This window comes from Chiloscyllium plagiosum, chromosome 17 (assembly GCF_004010195.1).
Source record: "Chiloscyllium plagiosum isolate BGI_BamShark_2017 chromosome 17, ASM401019v2, whole genome shotgun sequence".
In the NCBI taxonomy this organism is placed as follows: domain Eukaryota; kingdom Metazoa; phylum Chordata; class Chondrichthyes; order Orectolobiformes; family Hemiscylliidae; genus Chiloscyllium; species Chiloscyllium plagiosum.
The window spans coordinates 29,398,750-29,419,713 of NC_057726.1; the positions used below are offsets into that span (position 1 = coordinate 29,398,750).

At 38.5% G+C, this 20,964-nt stretch overlaps 1 protein-coding gene across 1 annotated transcript in view; it reads right to left on the reverse strand.

Annotated features, from left to right (window-relative positions):
• The window catches only part of LOC122558324 (AFG3-like protein 1), a 58,036-nt gene that overhangs the window by 15,798 nt on the left and 21,274 nt on the right, over nt 1–20,964 (reverse strand). The window contains exons 8-15 of the mRNA XM_043706768.1: nt 20,444–20,714; nt 19,653–19,790; nt 16,585–16,738; nt 12,271–12,378; nt 10,486–10,611; nt 9,732–9,842; nt 3,958–4,073; nt 2,411–2,611 (exon numbers count right to left, since the gene is read on the reverse strand). Of these exons, the coding sequence (XP_043562703.1) occupies nt 2,411–2,611; nt 3,958–4,073; nt 9,732–9,842; nt 10,486–10,611; nt 12,271–12,378; nt 16,585–16,738; nt 19,653–19,790; nt 20,444–20,714 (1,225 nt within the window). The remainder of the gene's footprint in view (nt 1–2,410; nt 2,612–3,957; nt 4,074–9,731; nt 9,843–10,485; nt 10,612–12,270; nt 12,379–16,584; nt 16,739–19,652; nt 19,791–20,443; nt 20,715–20,964) is intronic.

The window sequence follows — 20,964 nt, forward strand, 5'->3', positions numbered from 1 at the left end:
CAGGCAGTGACCAGTGGGGGACCGCAGGGATCAGTGCTGGGACCGCAGCTTTTTACAATATATGTTAATGATATAGAAGATGGTATTAGTAATAACATTAGCAAATTTGCTGATGATACTAAGCTGGGTGGCAGGGTGAAATGTGAGGAGGATGTTAGGAGATTACAGGGTGACCTGGACAGGTTAGGTGAGTGGACAGATGCATGGCAGATGCAGTTTAATGTGAATAAATGTATGGTTATCCACTTTGGTGGCAAGAGCAGGAAGGCAGATTACTACCTAAATGGAGTCAATTTAGGTAAAGGAGCAGTACAAAGAGATCTGGATGTTCTTGTACACCAGTCAATGAAGGCAAGTATGCAGGTACAGCAGGCAGTGAAGGCGGCTAATAGCATGCTGGCCTTCATAACAAGAGGGATTGAGAATAGAAGTAAACAGGTTCTTCTGCAGCTGTACAGGGCCCTGGTGAGACCACACCTGGAGTACTGTGTGCAGGTCTGGTCTCCAAATTTGAGGAAAGACATTCTATTGAGGGAGTGCAGCGTAGGTTCACGAGGTCAATTCCTCGAATGGCGGGACTATCTTGTGTTGAAAGATTGGAGCGACTGGGCTTGTATACCCTTGAGTTTAGAAGACTGAGAGGGGATCTGATTGAGACGTATAAAATTATTAAAGGATTGGATACTCTGGAGGCAGGAAACAGGTTTCCGCTGATGGGTGAGTCCCGAACCAGAGGATACAGCTTAAAAATAAGGGGTAGACCATTCAGGACAGAGATGAGGAGAAACTTCTTCACCCAGAGAATGGTGGCTGTGGAATCCTCTGCCCCAGAAGGCAGTGGAGGCCCAGTCTCTGGATTCGTTTAAGAAAGAGTTGGATAGAGCTCTCAAGGATATTGGAATCAAGGGTTATTGAGATAAGGCAGGAACAGGATACTGATTGAGGATGATCAGCCATGATCATATTGAATGGTGGTGCAGGCTCGAAGGGCAGAATGGCCTACTCCTGCATCTATTGTCTATTACAGATCAATTAATCCTGACATCAGTGATAGGGAATATGTTCAAGTCTATCATAAAGGTTGTGATAACAGGACACTTAGAAAATATGAATGGGATTATGCAAAGTCAGAATGGATTCACAACAGTGAAAATCTGTTTGAGAAACATACTGCTGGATGTAACTAGCAGAATAAATGAGGGATGCCTGGTGGATGTGGTGTATTTAGATTTTTTTAAAATAGTAAGGCTTTTAATAAAGTCCCACCCAAGAACTTAATGAGCAAAATCAATGCACACGAGACTGTTGGCAATATATTAGCATGGATTAAGAATTAATTAGCAGACTGAAAAGAAGAGACTAGGACTGAATCAATACGTTTTGTGGTGGAAGGTGGTGACAAGTGGAGTTAGATTTCCAGAGGTTATAAAGTGTCAATGGTTATGGGGAGAGAGCAGGAACATGACATTGAGAGGAAGGACCAGCCATTATCATGTTGAATCGTGGAGGAGCTCAATGGGTCAAATGGCCTACTCTTGCTACTATTTTCTCTGTTTCTATGAAATGGGAGAGGTATTAGTGAGGACCAAGATCTCTGAATTGCTGAACCTTATTTTTAAAAGTATGACACTGTATCTAAAGAAAGAGGACCTCTTACAATAATTAGCAATAGTAGAACCCAAGAAAGGATATTGGGCAATCGGGCAATTAAGATATCAGTGTGAAAAGGGGCATGTGTGTATAGAGCAGTGAAAGAGAATGCAAGACAAAGAGGAGAAATGAGGAAAAAGGCAAACGTTCAAAGAATTGCAGAGAATGGAAGACAGGAAGGATTAATTTAGGTGTAAAGGGAAAGCCAAAGCAGGTTGCTGCATGATCACTTTCTTGGAGCTGAAGAAAGCTATGAGCTCAATGAATTTGTCACCAGAGGTGAGCCTAGAATGAGCAAATTGGAGGAGTTTGACAAGATAGTTGCAAGTGACAGCCGCATCCCATGGAAGAATAAAAAATACTAATTCAATCACTTAGGAAGGCAAGTTGAATAGCATTTGCCACTGCATTAAAAATACTCTTTAACTGTAACATCTAACATCTATAACCATGGCTAAGTTCAGTGATGAAAATAATGTTACAAAAATAACAAACACATATTAAAGCATTATTAGTGATAATAGGTCTCCAAAACATTTTGCAATTGGCCCCATTCCACTAGGATGAAAGAATGTAATGTAAATGAACAATGCACAACTTTGCTTCTCCCAGGAATAAAAATACAAGGAGGGCACCCTCCTTTTCCAAGTGGCTTATTTGAAACAGAAGAAACTCTATTTGTCAAGTCCCAAAATGAATCACAGGTCAAACAGGGAATCAAAACAATTGAGATGATAATGAGGTATGAAAGGAGGTTTACCTGGGCATATGCACTCTGTGTGATTCTTTTCAGATCGTCCTGAGCACCTGTTGTGATGCGTTCAAAAAATATCTGCTCAGCCACTCGGCCACCAAGCATCATGCACATGCGATCAAAAAGCTGCTCTTTTGTGTAAAGGTACTGCTCTTTAGGCAAGTATTGTGCATAGCCAAGACCTTTCCCACGAGGTATAATAGAGACCTGAAGAAATAAATTAGGCATTAGATCTTTAAGGATTGAAAATTTTCAAGATAAAACAATACTTCTTTAAATCTGACCTACAATTTATGTCAAACAGAGTGATCACAAACTTTCAATACACGCAGGAATGATCTACTTCCAAATGCTTTTCATTTAGAATGTTTCCATATCTTTAGCTTCACAATTAAAACATGAGCTGTATATATTTGAAAACTTCATTGGCAATAAAAAAAACATCAAAAATAAATGAAATAAATTGTTCTCTATTTTTCTAACTTGGTAATTAGAAATAAGGTTGGTGCAATCACAATCTGAATTTGATAAAATGAGAAGATCATATAATTCAGAAATTAAACTGTTTAATGGTTTTTAATATACATTGCAATGGATGTTATTCCTTGATAATCTTACAAGTCCACACATTTTTGTTTTTCCATTAAAATAATGGTAAATCTCTTCCTACAAATGAAAAATCATAAAACTACCCTTTTATGTTCTTTTTGGGTTGTTGTGATACAAAATAGCGATTTAGCTTCTACTAAATAGGTCACTGGTTACAAATAAGAGGTAGCCTACCGAAACAGAGATTAGGTGAAACATTTTCTTTCAGAACTTTCTTCTTTAAAGGGTGATAGAAGCAGTGTCCCTGAGTAGCTTAAAGGCAGAGATAAACAGATTCTTGTTCACCGAAAGGGTAAAAGCTTTTCAGGGGTAGGCAAGAATGTGGACTGAAGTTTGTCAGGTTAGCTATAATCTTAACGAACAGCACAGCAGGCTTGAGGGGCTTAATAGCCCACTCCTGCTCCTAATTCATGTGTTCGTATTTAATAAACATATAGCAAAAACAGTACCATTAAATTCCCACTCAATTCATCATTTGTTTTTGTAATATCTTGTTCAACAAATTCTTTCACCTTCTTTGAAAGAACCGAGCTTTCCCATTTAGTTTAAAAACATAAACTGCTGAAGAAACTCAGCTGGTCTGGTAGCATCTGTGGAGAGAAAACAGTCAACATTTCAGGTCCAGAGACCCTTCTTCAAAACCTCTCTTCAGAGATGCTGCCAGACCTGCTGAGTTTCTTCAGCACTTTCTGTTTTTGTTTCAGATTTGCAGTTCTCTGTTTTTTGCTTCTCATTTAATATGTTCATTAAGCAACCGATTTGGGAGTAACAACTTTTAGGATTGAAGAATCAAAGTGTAAAGACAGAAAACTTCCATTCATTCGCTCAAATTATTACTCGACTGTCCTGTGATACTGAGTTCTTATATCCTACTTGATGTCAAAATATTCACTCATACTTTTCATACTTTTCTTCAAAACAGAAACATCAGTGTTTTTTTTTACTTTAAGTAGAGGGTCTGCATGTTCCAAGAACCATCCAACTACAGCATGTCCTGCCTCATGGTAAGCAACAACCTTCTTCTCATCAGGTTGCAAGACCTGTGTTTTTTTCTCTAATCCTAAAATGGAACAAAGAACAAAAAGCGATCAACAAAAGAAAGATGCAGTTTTAAATGGATAGATTGTTCAGGGAAATTTTAGTTTTGTTATGGACCAGACCAAACCCCCTCAAAATATATTAAGACGACAGTCCACACTCTAATGTTTTCTTAAGTTAAAGGTAAGTGTAAGGCATTGCATTCTAGATGATATTCAATTGGTTAAACTATCAACTTTAAGCAAAACACACTTTATTTTTATACTACAGTTAAAATACAAAATAAAAATAAAAGAATTAGCTTAACTGTAACTCTAACGAAATACTTAACAAAATAATAGGTATATTAACTACTACGAATTAACTGTTCCAATGTAGTAACATCTGATAAATACACCCTTGGCAAACTCAGTAAGATAGATTGTCTTATATGCAATTCTAGCAGCAGGAAGAGAACCCCAGTTTTTAGCTGTACACAGAGCGGAATAAACGTTTCCACATCCAGCTTTAAGAACCCGGCAAATGCTGAAAGCTAAAACTGAAAATCCTGGTTCTGTGGGAGCTTGACCCCACCCTGGCTGCTTCTATTCTTTCAAGTTTTAAAAAAACACCCAAGGCCTCACAAGCTGTTTACTCTATTGGCTTTGAGCAGGATGCTCAGCATCTCTGTCTTAAACTTTCTTTGTTTTTATAAAAAAAGGTCAAATACACCTCTTAAAGCCATAGTACCGTCACAACTTAGATGCTTAGTGTACCCTCTCCCCTACTGCAGTTTTCAAATACTGTGTAATGATGAATGAACTGGATATTTAATCAATCACAGAATGATAAAATTTTAAGCTGTACAAGTTTCAAATCTCTGACATTCAAGACAGATTTATTTCAAACATACCAGCTGTATGGATATATGAACAGGAAGGGTTTAGAGGGCTATAAGGTCTAATGCTGGCAAATGGGACTAGATTAATTTAGGATATATGGACGAGTTGCACCGAAGGGTATGTTTCCATGCTGTAAGCTCTATGACTCTATGTCACTCTGGGTGCTATGGTATACAATGATGTGATCAGAGGATGGCCTTGGTTTTAAGAGACAGCTAGAGTAAACAGAATAGGTGGCTGCTTGATTAAATTATACAAATACAAGTTGTTGACATACAGACTGAAATTGTTCAATTAGGATGATACATTCATCACATATACAGAAGTATAAAAAGGATAAAAATCACAATTCAGAACTTTTCTAACTACAAAGGGACAACAGACGTCATAAACTATGTTACTTAATTCTAACACTAAGTACCCATCAGCACCTATCCTCCACCCTGCCAATATCATCTCTTTTACTGCTTAAAATCCCTTTCCTCAATAATTTTAATGCAGTATACAAATTCCATTCAAATATTTAAAGATGTCTTTGCACAGCACATTGCCTATCATATGACCTAACTTGATTTGGGTTTGAGCAGTACGCTTTTCCACAGAGGGAAATCTGCCTGCACTTGACTGCAACATCCCATCATTGGGATTACCCTGCACACTGGATTAGAATATGCACTGATTACTGTCACATTACTTTGCATCTAACTGCATCATTTTTTTAAGGTAAGTAATTTTAACCTACTATTACAGACATTCTCCTGCTGCTGTTATCGACTGAGGTTCAGGGCTGTACTTCTGCACACACTGGCTTCTCAGATTTAATCTGCTGCTACCTTTGAACTTGGATAGAAACATGCTCTCTTTTACACTTCATCTGAAAAAGAAGTGCTCCAAAAGCTTATCATTTCTGGTGTTGTGTGATTCTGACTTTGTCCACCCTAGTCCTAAACTGGCACCTCCACATTGCGACATAATTGGGAGATATTATTGCAAACAATGTGCCTGCTATTTAAGTACATGAAACAGTGAGACAATATAAACATTACCAGGACTAAACTCCTCATTAAGCCTCAGAAGAGAGCCAAAATTAAAGTTACATTAAGCACAATAAAATGGAAACAATCATAGGAATTCAAAGTTTGTGAGAAGATTTGTAGCTCGGGTGCTCGTTGTTGTAGTTCTGTTTGCCGAGCTGGGAATTTGTGTTGCAGATTTTTCGTCACCTGTCTAGGTGACATCCTCAGTGCTTGGGAGCCTCCTGTGAAGCGCTTCTGTGATGTTTCTTCCAGCATTTATAGTGGTTTGTCTCTGCCGCTTCCAGTTGTCAGTTCCAGCTGTCCGCTACAGTGACCGGTATATTGGGTCCAGGTCGATGTGTTTGTTGATAGAATCTGTGGATAAGTGCCATGCCTCTAGGAATTCCCTGGCTGTTCTCTGTTTGGCTTGTCCTATAATAGTTGTGTTGTCCCAATCGAACTCATGTTGCTTGTCTGCGTGTGTGGCTACTAAGGATAGCTGGTCGTATCATTGGTGTTCACCAACTAGCCACGAAACGACACGACCAGCTATCCTTAGTAGCCACACATGCAGATGACAAGCAACATGAGTTCGATGGGACAACACAACTATTATAGGACAAGCCAAACAGAGAACAGCCAGGGAATTCCTAGAGGCATGGCACTTATCCACAGATTCAATCAATAAGCACATCGACCTGGACCCAATATACTGACCACTGCAGCGGACAGCTGGAACTGACAACCGGAAGCGGCAGAGACAAACCACTATAAATGCTGGAGGAAACATCACAGAAGCGCTTCACAGGAGGCTCCCAAGCACTGAGGATGTCACCTAGACAGGGGACGAAACGTCTGCAACACAAATTCCCAGCTCGGCGAAAAGAACCACAACAATCATAGGAATTTGTTTGATTACAACAGGTTTGCTTGCAAACCACCATTCCATGGCATTGCTGATAGTGAAGTACATGGCCTTTGCCAGTTTCATTTTGTCACATTCAGAGGTTTGGGACAGATAGATAGTATTGTTGACATTGCTGGAATATAATATTGCATTGTATTACAAACTCTCACATTGCTAATTGTAATCATTGCTCTCTATTTCTGATTTTGCAGCTGAATTAAGGTTGTTCACTGAGGACACCAAACCTACAATATAAAGGAAACACTTGCATCATGCAGATAGAAAGTAAACAGAACCTCTGAAAACAATAACTTAAAACCATAATTAGATTCAAAAGAAAGAAACATGCTATTCTGCAGTTCTTTAAGGAAGGCAAATGTTAGATGTATTAAAGATAGCAATCTGTTCAGGTGCATTTAACACTCAACATAACAAATGTAAACTCTCACCATCTGATATCCCCAAGCTGCAACATTAAGAAAGAACGAACTTTGGCTTTGATAGACTCTAAGGAGATACTAAACCATTTTGTCCATCAATATTATAATGTTAATTGCTGACATGATTGAATGTTCTGCATATGTGTGGTGAAAGGGTTAAAATTGTGTCCCAATACATGTGTGAATCTAACCGAAAATGGAAGGTGTCGCTTAGTCCCGTGTGAATCTTGTTATACACCTTCCCGTGTGAATCTTCTTATCTGTATGTAACCAGAATGGAATGTGTTTTTTAGCCTTGCTCTGCTGTTCACATGAATGTTTATATCTGGAAAAGGGTATATCAGCTGGAGAAGTCTCCAGTTCGGTAGAGTCTGCTCCGGGGTTACGTTTAACCGCCGAGCGTGGGTTGTTGGCAACCGCTCTACGAGAACTGACGGCTCCCAGTTTTGGTAACAGGTAGAGTGAGTATAAGCCAGACCCGTTGTAAGTACGAGACTGGTTGTGGGGACACTGCGGGGAATAAAACTATATTCTAGCAGACTCGCCTCTTGGCTGTTTGTTCTGTGTCAGACTACTTTCCTGCGAGCCTGGTCCTTGACCTTGAGAATTTTTTAAAACAATATGTCAAAAAAGATCAACTTAAGTGATCATTCTACAATAGATATATTTAAAGGCTGAGCAAAGGGAAATTGAATGAATGAGAATACACTTGTCTGAAGAATAAATACTTGCAGAGACTGGTTGGACAATTTCCGTACTGTACATTTCGATGCCAATCTACCAAACCTAAGGAAGTTTATTTGGAGGAAATACTTTCTGTTCAGCAATCATTGTACAAGTGAAACAGACACAAAGAAATGCAAGACTGGCTTTCCTAATCATTGTGGTTCGTTTTCAAATTTTCCTAAAAGCACACACTTTGTTCTTACCTTCATTTTTTCCTATGGGTTAAAAAAAAATGACTACTTTTACAAAGATTTAAGTTTGGCTGATTACTCACAAGCACCAAAAGAGTTGAGAGCAGCAGAGAATCAAGAATTTAAAAGATCTATTTGTATTTTTACAAAAAGTTATACAAATATGGAATAAACAGAATGTTTTCACCAGCAGTGTTGGCTCTTAGCAGCCTTTCAAAGAACATAGCTGAAAATGTGTTGCTGGAAAAGCGCAGCAGGTCAGGCAGCATCCAGGGAACAAGAGAATCGACGTTTCGGGCATAAGCCCTTCTTCAGGAATGAGGAAAGTTTGTCCAGCAGGCTAAGATAAAAGGTAGGGAGGAGGGACTTGGGGGAGGGGCGTCGGAAATGTGGTAAGTGGAAAGAGGTCACCATTATCTCCCAGACCGTCCATAACCTCATCACCTCGGGGGATCTCCCATCCACCACCTCCAACCTCATAGTCCCACAACCCCGCACCCCAGAGGTGTTCTCTGAAACGCTCCGCAAGTAGCCGGCCTGTCTCCCTAATATAGAGGAGGCCACATCGGGTGCAGACGATGCAATAGATGATGTGTGTGTGGGTGCAGGTGAATTTGTGGCGGATATGGAAGTTTCCTTTGGGGCCTTGGAGGGAGGTGAGGGGGGAGGTGTGGGCGCAAGTGTTGCACCTCCTGCGGTTGCAAGGGGAGGTGCCGGGAGTGGAGGTTGGGTCGGTGGGTGGTGTGGATCTGACAAGGGGGTCGCGGAGGGAGTGGTCTCTACGGAAAGCTGATAGGGGAGGGGAGGGAAATATATCCTTGGTGCTGGGGTCTGTTTGGAGGTGGCGGAAGTGACGGCGGATGATGCGCTGTACATGGAGATTGGTGGGGTGGTAGGTGAGGACCAGTGGGGTTCTGTCCTGGTGGCGGTTGGAGGGGCGGGGCTCAAGGGCGGAGGAGCGGGAAGTGGAAGCGATGCGGTGGAGGGCATCATCGACCATCGTTTATCTTAGCCTGCTGGACAAACTTTCCTCATTCCTGAAGAAGGGCTTATGCCCGAAACGTCGATTCTCCTGTTCCCTGGATGCTGCCTGACCTGCTGCGCTTTTCCAGCAACACATTTTCAGCTCTGATCTCCAGCATCTGCAGACCTCACTTTCTTTTCAAAGAACATAGCTCACTTAAACCTGTAACTAGTGAAGCAGCCATCACCAGTGACCATCGCAATGATGCATTTACCATTTGATGTCAAAGATAAAAGGTAGAAAAATCATCATAGAGTCCCTACAGCATGGAAGCAGGCCATTCGACCCATCAAGTCCACACCGACTCTCTGAACAGCATGACACTCAGATCCATCCTCTTAGTCAATCCCTGTAACCTTGCATTTCCCATGGCTAATCCATCTAGCCTGCATATCCCTGGATACAATGGGCAATTTAGCATTGCCAATCCACCTAACCGGCACATCTTTGGACTGTGGCTAAATGTACAGCAGGCACATTCCAAGTCAATCTCACCTCCAATCACACGCTCTATTGCCTGTTCAAAGTGCTTCACATGGATTGATTCGCTTAAATGACGAGCAGCAATCAGAGCAGCTTCATTACAGACATTGGCAATATCAGCACCTGGAAAAAAATACAGTATGTTGTATCACTGTTGAATATGAGTTATAAGGTCTTGATTTTTGTGGATGCTGTGGGTTTCAACATTAGGGAATAAAAATTGCCTTTTTCTACCAACCTTCAGTATTAAACTCCCTAACCATAGGTCGACCAAGAATGAAATGCACACTAAAACTAGTTCTGCAATGGTCCAATCTTAATGTGAGGTCTCTCCTTGCAAAACACAGCTTCATACCTGTGTTATGGAGTCAATACAACACAGAAGGAAACCATTCAACCCACAGGTCATTAAGAACTACATAATTGTCAACTACACATGTATCAGATAGCTATCCACATGGGAGATTTGCATTGCATCATTCTGACATGGATTTAAACCCAACAAACTGAATTACGTTACAACACGCAAACCCACAAATCACTCAGTCTGTCTATATAATGGTATGAGTCAATATCTTTACTGTGACAAAGTTCGCTTTCAAACTGTTGCACTGGTCTGAACTGCAATACTCATTCAACCTTTTCTTTCATCTCATGAATACCTGGGGAATAAATACATAAGGCTTGGTTATAAACTTGCTAACAAGTTCTAAACCACAGAAGACTGACAGTATAATTAAGTACTCTCTCCTTTTTGAAGACTCACCAGTGAACCCAGGAGTAAGTGCAGCTAGTTTACGTGCCAATGTTTCCTTACTGATACTAGAGTTCATCTTCAACGGGCTAAGATGAACTTTGAAAATTGATGCTCGTCCTTTGATATCAGGTGGACCTGCAAGTCAAAACAAATCCAGCAAACTTTAGATGAATTACAAAACTGGCTGAGTTCCCAGTGATTAATCATATTCTAATATAGTCAAAACACTGATTAGATCCTGTAAAACATTATGTATTGTTATTTTTGGAATGGACAAAAATATGCATTTTAGTTATAATAACTTCAATTGCTTAATTTAAAAGAGGCTATGGCAAGGATCCTAACTGTGACACAAATTTAAATGAAACTATTTATGGCATGAATGCTATCCACTTCATCTGCAGAAATATTGAAATAATCACATCATCATTTCTTTTACATTATAACTGCTGTGAAACAGCTATGCAACGTTCGACAACTACATCTATTTGAAAACACCAAGGGAAAATTATATTCTTGACGTGGAAAAAACATAACCAAGATTAAAAGCAAAATACTGTGGAAGTTGGACACTGAAATAATAATGAAGTGCTTGAATATCTCAGCATGCCTGGTAGTATCTGAGGAGAAACAAACAGAATTAAGGTTTTGAGTCCAGCATCACTCTTCTTTGGAACTTATCATTATTTCAGAACCTAAGATGTTCGTAAACTATCAACTGACATCTGGTTTATTCCAAACAAGGCAACACTGAGCAATTTAAAATAATACACTTCTTTTTAATAGTCCTGGGACATAAAAACCAACATCATTTTTAATTTATGGAAGATCTCTCGATGCCGTATAAGACTTTGTTATAGACACTTAGTTCATATTTTGGGTTTCCTAATTCCTTTCTTGTACCAAAGGCTAATAACTGGCAAAACTGACCTACCCATTAGTAAAAACTCAAACTGCACCGATTGTGTTGCACATGGAAGCAATTTGTTTTTTAAAAGATTAGATGAACAATACTGAACATTGTGGGGTAACGATTATGTTTTGAACAGAATTGGGAAATTATGCAACAAATATGCTTGAATAATCATAAACAAAACCTTCCATGATGGTTTTTTTTTTCTCCAAGATACTCATTGCTATATTTAAATGGTAAATTTGTGCAGTTTTGTTAATATAGATAAAAATGAGTTAATCCAAAAGTAAGCATTTTTAATTTGAATTCCCCTATGAACAACAATGAGAAAGCTCCACAACATTTAATAGCCTATTTGGTGTACACTAGCCAACTTCTTAATAAAACAAGACTGTTTCAACATTAAATGATTTCTAATAAGATAAAATCTGAAGAGCCTACTGGAAACAGAAGATGCTTGCAATTTTAACATGAAAATCGCCATTTTTTTGGGAAGGGCCAGATTCCAGCAAATTGAATCTTGAACCAGAATAGAAGATCACAGAAAGTACAAATGCATTGCTTTTGGACAAATTTGGCTAATTACATTGAAATCTGGATACAGAAACACTACGTTATATATTGAGACTGCACCTGTTTAAAGTATACATACAAACAGTAAGTGGCTTGCAGCAAAGGAGCACAGTGCTTTCTTAACACTACCATGATGGTTCAAATGCAGTTTAAATCATGCCAAATTAGGAATTTCAAATCAGCTCAGCTACTCAGCTTCTGTAGCAAGAAAGCCTACCACCAATAATTTGATCTTATCCATATGCTAAGAGTTGGCATAGTAAGTCATGTACTTTGTCAGCTGCCTAAATCATTAGCTGTCAACCTACCAATATAAATTTGTCTATCAAATCGCCCTGGTCTCATCAATGCTGGATCAAGGATATCAGGTCGATTTGTTCCTGCCAGAACAACAACATTGGTGCTTGTGTTGAATCCTAAAACAAGAATAAAAATTAAGATGTTAGGTAAAAGAATGATCAAGTAAGTGCAAATATAAAACATGGTGTTAATATTGATAGAGAAAATAAGTAAAAAACCATGCAATTAGTTTGGAAATTTACTGTTAAATCTAGAGTGCACAGGTTCAAAATGTTTCCTCAAAATTATTCTCAGTTGTCAACTTTGTATACAAGAGGCAAAGTGGCTTATTTTCATTCTCCACAAAGATAAAATGAATTTGCCCATTCATTATGAAAGCCAACTTTTGCCCATTTTCAAATGTCTTTCATCAGAGTCTCCACTGCTGCAGTCAACTCTATAAATGAACTATTCACAGAAACCATCTACAATCACATTCTCTTGTGATAATTCTATTTATTTTCAAGGTGGGTCCACACCATCCTGCCCTCTATCCAGGATGTGATTGAACTTTGCTTGCCTGTTGCTCTGATATTCACTATTGCTTAGGTTTGCTCTGTATTGCTGTTCTACAGAAGTAATTTGATAGGTAGATGGCCACAATGATAACTCTTCTTTCCATATAGTATTGCAGATGCTACCTTGATGTCAATGTTAGACACTATCCTCACAATGACCAATATGTGACAAAGAAATACAAGTACAAAAATTGATGAAATACACTAGCAGTCTGTTTCTCTTTTCCAGAATTTAGAAACAAATGCGCATAATAATTAAAACATACATGCATGCACTATATTGGAATCACATGTCCATACTTAGTTTAATTTACTAGCTATTAATGCAACTCGTCAATCCTAATTCTAAACTAATGACATGTGGCTAATGTATTGGAGAACATTAGTGTAAAGACAGTGCATGTGTGAATATGCTGAATTTATGAATTAATTTTATTTATTTTTATATGGATAGGTTTACTTCAGTCTGACTGATCTTTTTAAATTCGATTGCCACGGCTAATGATTTGTAGCTATGCAAGGCTACTGACATTCTGTTAATGAAAATGATCATGAAGATTAAAAATTATTGGCTTTTAACAGTATTAAACACTCACCAAAATTTACAAATAGAAATGCGATGGCAATTGTAAGGTCACACATAATACAAATACATTCGTGGGATTTCATGGCACAGTGAAGAGTGAATTCAAGGACATTGTTAAGCAACAAAGAGATTATGCAGTGCACTGTATTAGTGGTGTTTTTTTTAATTACGGGATTTAAAAGCAACTCTTTAAAAAAAATCAAATCACACTGCCATTTTCCTTCTGTACGGCTTGCTGTAAATTAAAAACAGGGGAGTTACAAAAAATGTGATGGGAAAATCACATCAGATGGTATCAAATTTATAACAAATAGGTAAAAATATATTAAAACTAAAGAAAATTCATTAATATAGCTCTTTCCACAACCTCAGGACACCTTAAAGTGGTTTGTAGCCAATAAAATACTTTTGAAGTGTAGTCACTGTTGTAACATAGGAAATGCAGAAGTCAATTTGGACTGGTTTCCACAACAGTAAGAATGAAATGACCAGATTACATATGCTATTTTCAGATATTGGTTGATGGTTAAATGTTGATCAAGGCACTGGAATGAAGCCACCAGTTCTTTTTCAAATAGTACTATGGGTTCTTTTGCATTCACCGAAGTAGGCGAGGCCTGACTATAATATCTCACCTGAAAGTGAGCAGCTCTGATAATTCAGCACTGCTTCAATACTGGGATTGAAGTATCAGCCCACATTATATGCTTCTATTTTTAAACTGGGATCTACAATCATTTGAAACTGAAGTTCTACCCTTGGCCCAAAGACACCTTTTTCGATTTTTTTATAGCTAATTTGAAGATATATTCAATGCTGAAAACTATAACTTGTTTTGAGTTATTATGTTTGCCATGTACCTAATTGACCATACATTTTTAAAGGCTATGAGATGAGATAATGAGTATAATGTAGTAGGTTGGAATCAAGGAAACAAGGTGTAGGAATAGACCATTCAGCTCGGTCTTTCAATACAATCATAGCTAATCATCTATCTCAATCCCATCTTTCCACTTTCTCCACCAATCCTTTGATGCCTTAAAAATCTAAAAGTTTACCCTGTATCTTTCTTTAGAAAACAGACGGCTTCTTTAGAAAATTGGCGACAGGTTTAGGGGAAGGATTTGGATCAGTGCAGGCTTGGAGGGCCGAAGGACCTGTTTCTGTGCTGTAATTTTTTTTATTCTCTTTGTTTTTTGTATATTCAGTGACGTGGCCTCCACAGTGATCAGTGATAGAGAATTTGACAGGCTGACCACCCTGAGTGAAAAACTGGTGTCCCCATTTCAATGCTAAAGGCCCTACCCTGTATCCTGAGATTGTGACCCCTGGTTCTAGACTCCCCAGTCAGGGAAAACATCCTCCCTGCATTTATCCTGACCGGCTCTGTTAGAATTTTAAACAATGCACTCAGATTTCCTCTCATCCTTCTAAACTCTAGTAAGTAGTCGCTCAGTCAAATCAATCTTTCCTCATACATTGTTACCAGCAATGTGTGGTATCTGCTGCACTCCCTCCATCCTTTCTTTGGAAGATCAACCAAAACCGTACACAATATTCGGAATACAAATCCTCTTTTAATTAATTGCTTGCTGCCTATTTTCATTGACTTGTGTATAAAGACAACAAGATACCTATGTATATCCTAATGCACCATTATTTAAACAATACTGTCTGTTTTTCATACTGAAGTGTGTAATTTCCCATTTAACCACTGTGTACTGCACCTGCCATTGCTTGCCCACTCAACCTGTCGAGTCACTTTGAAGCCTCCTCCTCACAATTCTGTCTAGTTTGATATAATCAGCAAACTTGGAAATGTTGCAACTGATTCCCTCATCCCTGTAATTTATATGTCATGAAGACCTGGGGTCCGGGCACCAATCCTTGTTGTACATAATGAGTCACTGCCTGCTCTTTGGAAAAAAGGCCTATTTACTCCCACAATCTGTCCAGTCTGTCAACTGATTCTCAATTCATGTCAATATATTACCCCCATCGCGTGCTTTAATTTTGCTCACCAACCTCCTTGTGAGGGACCTTAAATCCAAATACACATCCATTGGTCCTCTCTTAACTATTCCCTTAGCTGCAAACTCAAAATAATTCTACTAGATTTGTTAAGTTTGATTTGCCTTACGTAACCTATACTGGTTTTGTCCAATCACATTAATGCTTTCCAAATGCTCTGCTTTTCACATATTTCATAACAGACTCCATAATAGGCTAACTAGTCTGTAAATCTCTTTTTTTTTTCCCCTCTTATTTTATACAGTGGGGTTGCATTTACCACCCTGCAATTTGTAGAAACTGCTCCAGGACCTTCAGAATTCTAGAAGATGATCACCAATGTATCTAATAATTCCAGGGCCACTTCCTTTAGTACTCAGGGTTGTAGATTATTAGGACCGGGGGATTTGTCAGACTTTAACCCCATTATTCTCCCCATCACTATTTTTTTGTTCAATTGTGCAATCTCCCTTGGCCCATTGTTTCTTAACATTTCTGGGAGGCATTTGTGCCCTCTTTTGTGAAGATAGAACCAAAAGTATGCATTCAAATATTTTGCTATTTCTTTGTTCTCCATTATAATTCCCCAACCTCCAACTGTAAGTGTCCTATATTTGTCTTTACCAATCTTTTTCTCTTCACATATTTATAGAAGCTTTTATGGTCAGTTTGTGCACTCCCAGAAATTTTACTCTCATAATCTAGGTTGAAATTAGGTAGCTTGTAGCACTGGAGTCTTGGGTTTTAGTCATAGGAGGTTTGGAATGGAATTTCCCTTCGTCCCACAAATTAATTCAGTACTTTACTTGTTTGATACCACAATTGGTGATTGCACTTATGAACATTTTGGACAAATTCAGAACAAAGTAAGTTTATCAATAAAAACTAGCTTCACGTCCTTCATTTATCTAAGAACTGTGGTGCCAGGGGTAGGAGAGAAGAGTGTATTTAACTGTACAGAGAAGTATTTCAGGAAGTCTGGGCCGAAGGGCCTGTTTCCACACTGTAAGTAATCTAATCTAAAAGTATTACAGGAAGTCAGTGCATTTTACATAAAATTCTTTTATAGGCAGAATATGCATGCTTGGTATTAAATTCTTAGTTAAAGTCAAACGAATTTTTGTGCTATCCAAATAGCAGTCATGTCAACATTTATCCTCATCACATACCATCCATCTCGACCAGTAGCTGATTTAGGGTGTTCTCCTGCTCACTCTGTCCACCAAAGTTTCCCCTACCCCGCTTCCTTCCAACAGCATCAATCTCATCAATGAAAAGAATGCATGGAGCATTTTTCCGTGCCATGGCAAACATGTCCCTCACCTGAAACAGGAAATAACCACTCAACTATTAGCAGGAGTTCTAATTCTTGTTTTTGTAATATGCTCTGCTTAAAATAGAAACATTAACTCTTTAATATCTGACAAAACCCATCTCAGAACTACTCAGATAACAGCAAAATATACACTAGAAATGAAGACAGGAATCAAAATGTAGGTGGCCTTAAACTGCAAAAACTGAAAGCAAGGGGTTGTATGAGAGAGGTGGGAGAAAACAGTTACAAATTGAGTACTCACTGATATTCAAAACAATGGAAAGTGTTTAAGCTTAAGGCAGTCTACAGTCTTACATGTTGAGTTACCAGAATGTAATATTATAGCTCTGTTATGTGATATGAATTTAAGAATACTTCACATGAAAGGTGTATAATTAAAACTTTATGGTTACAAAACTGGTAGTATTTAGCTGGGAAATTTGCAGCCTGATTGCTTCACATGGTTAATTCCATACACACAAGGCAGGGACCATACTGCATTCATACCTCATGTAACTAAAATTGGTAAGCTGCTAGTGTCTCACTGATGAATAGCAGCTCTCCTATTGTGTGGGATGGAGTAGAAGACAAAAGGTTAAGAGTCCCCAGCAGCACTGAAAGCAGACTGCACTTATTAAACAGGAATTGCATTTTGACTAAATTCCAAGGCAGGCCAGGATAATGCAGGAATAAACACCTAAAAGTTTAGCACTGCTCTAGCGGTCAGATGGAGATTATTAGCAGAAATAAAAACAAAAGAACTGTAGATGCCGGGGATCTGAAATAAAATAAAAGGTCTTGGAAAAACTCAGGTTTAACAGCACCTGTGGTGGTAAACACAATGTCTAATATAGTTATTCTTCAGAATGGGAACAAAATAGTGGGTTAATGCAAGCATCATTATCACAGCCAGGTCTTGGGTTCAAAGAAAGAAACTCATTGTGCAGATAAGGGCTTCTAAAACAAGATTCCAGTTCTAACTTTGATCACGGTCTCCTTAAAAATTACATACAGAAAACCTGCTCCCAAAGAACCATTTCAATCAATCCTTTAAAATCACTGCTATGCACTTCATTTCCTGCATTAACTACTGGCCTCACAATTACTTCCTTACACCAGCGCCATCTTTCATAAGTCATCCATACTCTTCTACCCTGATGGACATACACCTCATTTGCACACATTAACACAGTATCTTTGTTCTTGTGAGACACACATGCACCAAAACAGAAAGCAGACAAGGACAGGCCACTGTCAATCCACAAATAGCTCCCCCGATAGAGGCAAAGGTCATAGGTGGGGTTACAACAGAAATAGTAACTGTTGAGTATGAAGGACTTGTCCTGCCGTAGATCTGACCATCTCACCACCAGAAAATATCAAGGCATTCAACCACAACCCAGCTAATTCCAGTTTGAAATGGGCATCTCACATTTGTAACATAGAGATCTGAACAGAGAGTTTCTTTGCAACAATCAGGAGAAAGGGCAGAAGAATGAGATGCCAAGGAACCAGCTAATTACAAGGACTAACCTTGCATTCTAAGTCTGCTGTAGAGAACAAACTTCGGCTGTAAATGCTGATTGATAGCAATCTGTCAGGAACTTCTAAACAATCAAGACAACATGGTGTAGTTCAATTCCAACCTGCATTGACCACTATGAATAGACTCTTCTACAAGTCCCTAGCAATACAGAAAATACCATTTACTCCACATGATATCAAGAAATGACTGAAGGCAATGAATACTGCAAAGGCTATGGGCACTGACAAGGTTCTAGCAATAGTACCAAGACCTGTGCTCCAAAACCTGCCACACCCTAGTCAAGATGTTACAATATACTATGACATCTACCTGACAATATGGAAAGTTGCCCAGTATTTTATGTAGGAGGAAGTGAGGACTGGAGATCAGAACTTAAAAATGTGTTGCTGGAAAAGCGCAGCAGGTCAGGCAGCATCAAAGGAGAAGGAGAATCAACATTTCGGGCATAAGCCCTTCAGGGCAAATCCAACCTGGTCAATTACCACCCCATCAGTCTACTCTTGCTTATCATGTTATGGAATGGATTGTCAAGAGTCCAATCATGCACTTGCTTTGCAATAACCTGCACACTGTGCTCAGTTTGACCTCTGCCAGGGCCGCTCTGCTACTGACCGCTCTATTTAAATAATCTGATTCAGCTTGTTTTTTTTTCAGGCCCAAGAAGACGAAAACACAATGAATCAAAATAGTATCCAGCATAGTTCAGGTGCAGATCAAGCAAAGGCATCCCAGCATGATCTTTTGGTCAGCTTTTCCCTAGGGTCACATGTGAATAATGAACTAAGCTACATCAGAAATTCTTCTCCTACTGACATTACAATGCAATTAAAAGTCTTAATAAACAGAGGTTGCTCATCTCATGTTTGAGGAAGGATACTGTATAGAATATATGCAAAAACAAAACGATTGTTGAGCTGAAAGGATCACTAGAATAAGAAAATCAAGTCAGACAGAAACACACTGTGAGAAAATGGGTGCAACAGATAAAATTCACTTCCTTTAGAATATCTGTAAAATGATAGTGTATTTGCAACACCTTTTCTTTTTTTGCTAGTGTCAAATATAAAGATTCAGAACTGTGATAAGACAATGACAGTCATTTTACATCTTTAAAAAATTTATATCTTACTTGATTGTTTTGGGAATGAACAAAAATGCAGAATTAGGAATAAAAAAAAACAGTTCTACAAACATTGCATCAAGTAAATTATTCAAACTGCAAAGTAAGAATTGTTCAATATTTTTAACAGTTAAATCAAATGCCCCATTATGAGGTCCACTACCATTGCTGGTCCAGAGTTGATTACCAAATTGGAGGATGATAATGCTTAAAAATAACACTCAACTCAGTGACATATAGCAATTTCCTTTCTTACCCTGGCTGGTCCAACACCAACAAACATCTCCAGGAATTCAGATCCATTAACAGTTATAAAAGGAACATTGGCTTCCCCAGCTGTTGCTTTAGCCAACAGGGTTTTTCCAGTTCCTGGTGGTCCAGACAGAATAGCACCCTGTAACCATTGAGGGATCATTACTACAAATATTAGGCACATTTAGAATCGACAATACAACATTGTTTCAAACACTGCTGGATAAAAATAAGAGATGTAATGCTTTATCCTCCTTTGCAGATGTTGCAATATAAATTGGACATGGATATCATCTATTTTCTAACTTGCTTATAGTTTGAAATGGTATAATTTATATTTGTGCACTGCACTGTTTCAATAACCTGCAAGTAAAAACACAGCAACTAAACAGAATAATTAAATTGATTTCCTTTATAATTAATGCCCTGCATGACAATGACCTTTCAAAAATGCAAAATTTATAATGTAACAATCAAACAAACTTGGTTTTTAGATTGCAGTTCTCATGAACCTTAGGACATTCCAAAGTGTTTCAGAATCAATTAAATACTTCTGAAGAGTTGCGTTGTTCATCTCAAAGGCAGAGATATTCTATGACATCCTCCAAGGCACAGCTATTGTCAGACAACCATTGTTGTATGTTGAAACAGAAAGGTTTGCCAGCACTATTTGTTTACGATTTTGTGACCTTCCTCATGCAAAGCACCATAAATTGAACATTCCTGCAATTAAGATGTTACACTTTTTTCCTGTTGCTTCAAACATTCTTCAGATTATCAACATAGTTTCCATACCTTTGGGATCTTGGCCCCCAAATCCTGATATTGCTTAGGGTTTTTCAGAAAGTTAACAAATTCCATGATTTCTAATTTAGCTTCTTCACATCCTGCAACATCCTTGAATTTGACATCAATCTCGTCTTTCAGCATTTTTGCTGTTGTTTCTCCCACACTGAAGAGTCCACCACCTCGCCCCCCACGGCCTGCTGCCATAGAACCTCGTCGCAGTGCATACAGCAAAAAGCTGATGAGTAACAGTGTGGGGAATATGCTTAGCATGAACGAACTGCATGAAAATTAAAAACAGTTTAACAATCAAAAAGATTTTAGTTAAAATGATTACATCAAGCCTTGTTACCATACAAACCTGACAATACACAAAAAAAATTGCTGGAAACACACAGCAAGACTGAAGGAAACAAACAAGATAGCATTTCGGCTGCAAACTCCTTTCTCTGAAATTAAAATTGAGAAGTGGACAGGAAAATGAATAAAATGCATTGAAAAATCAAGGTTATTAAAGAAAAGAAAACTTG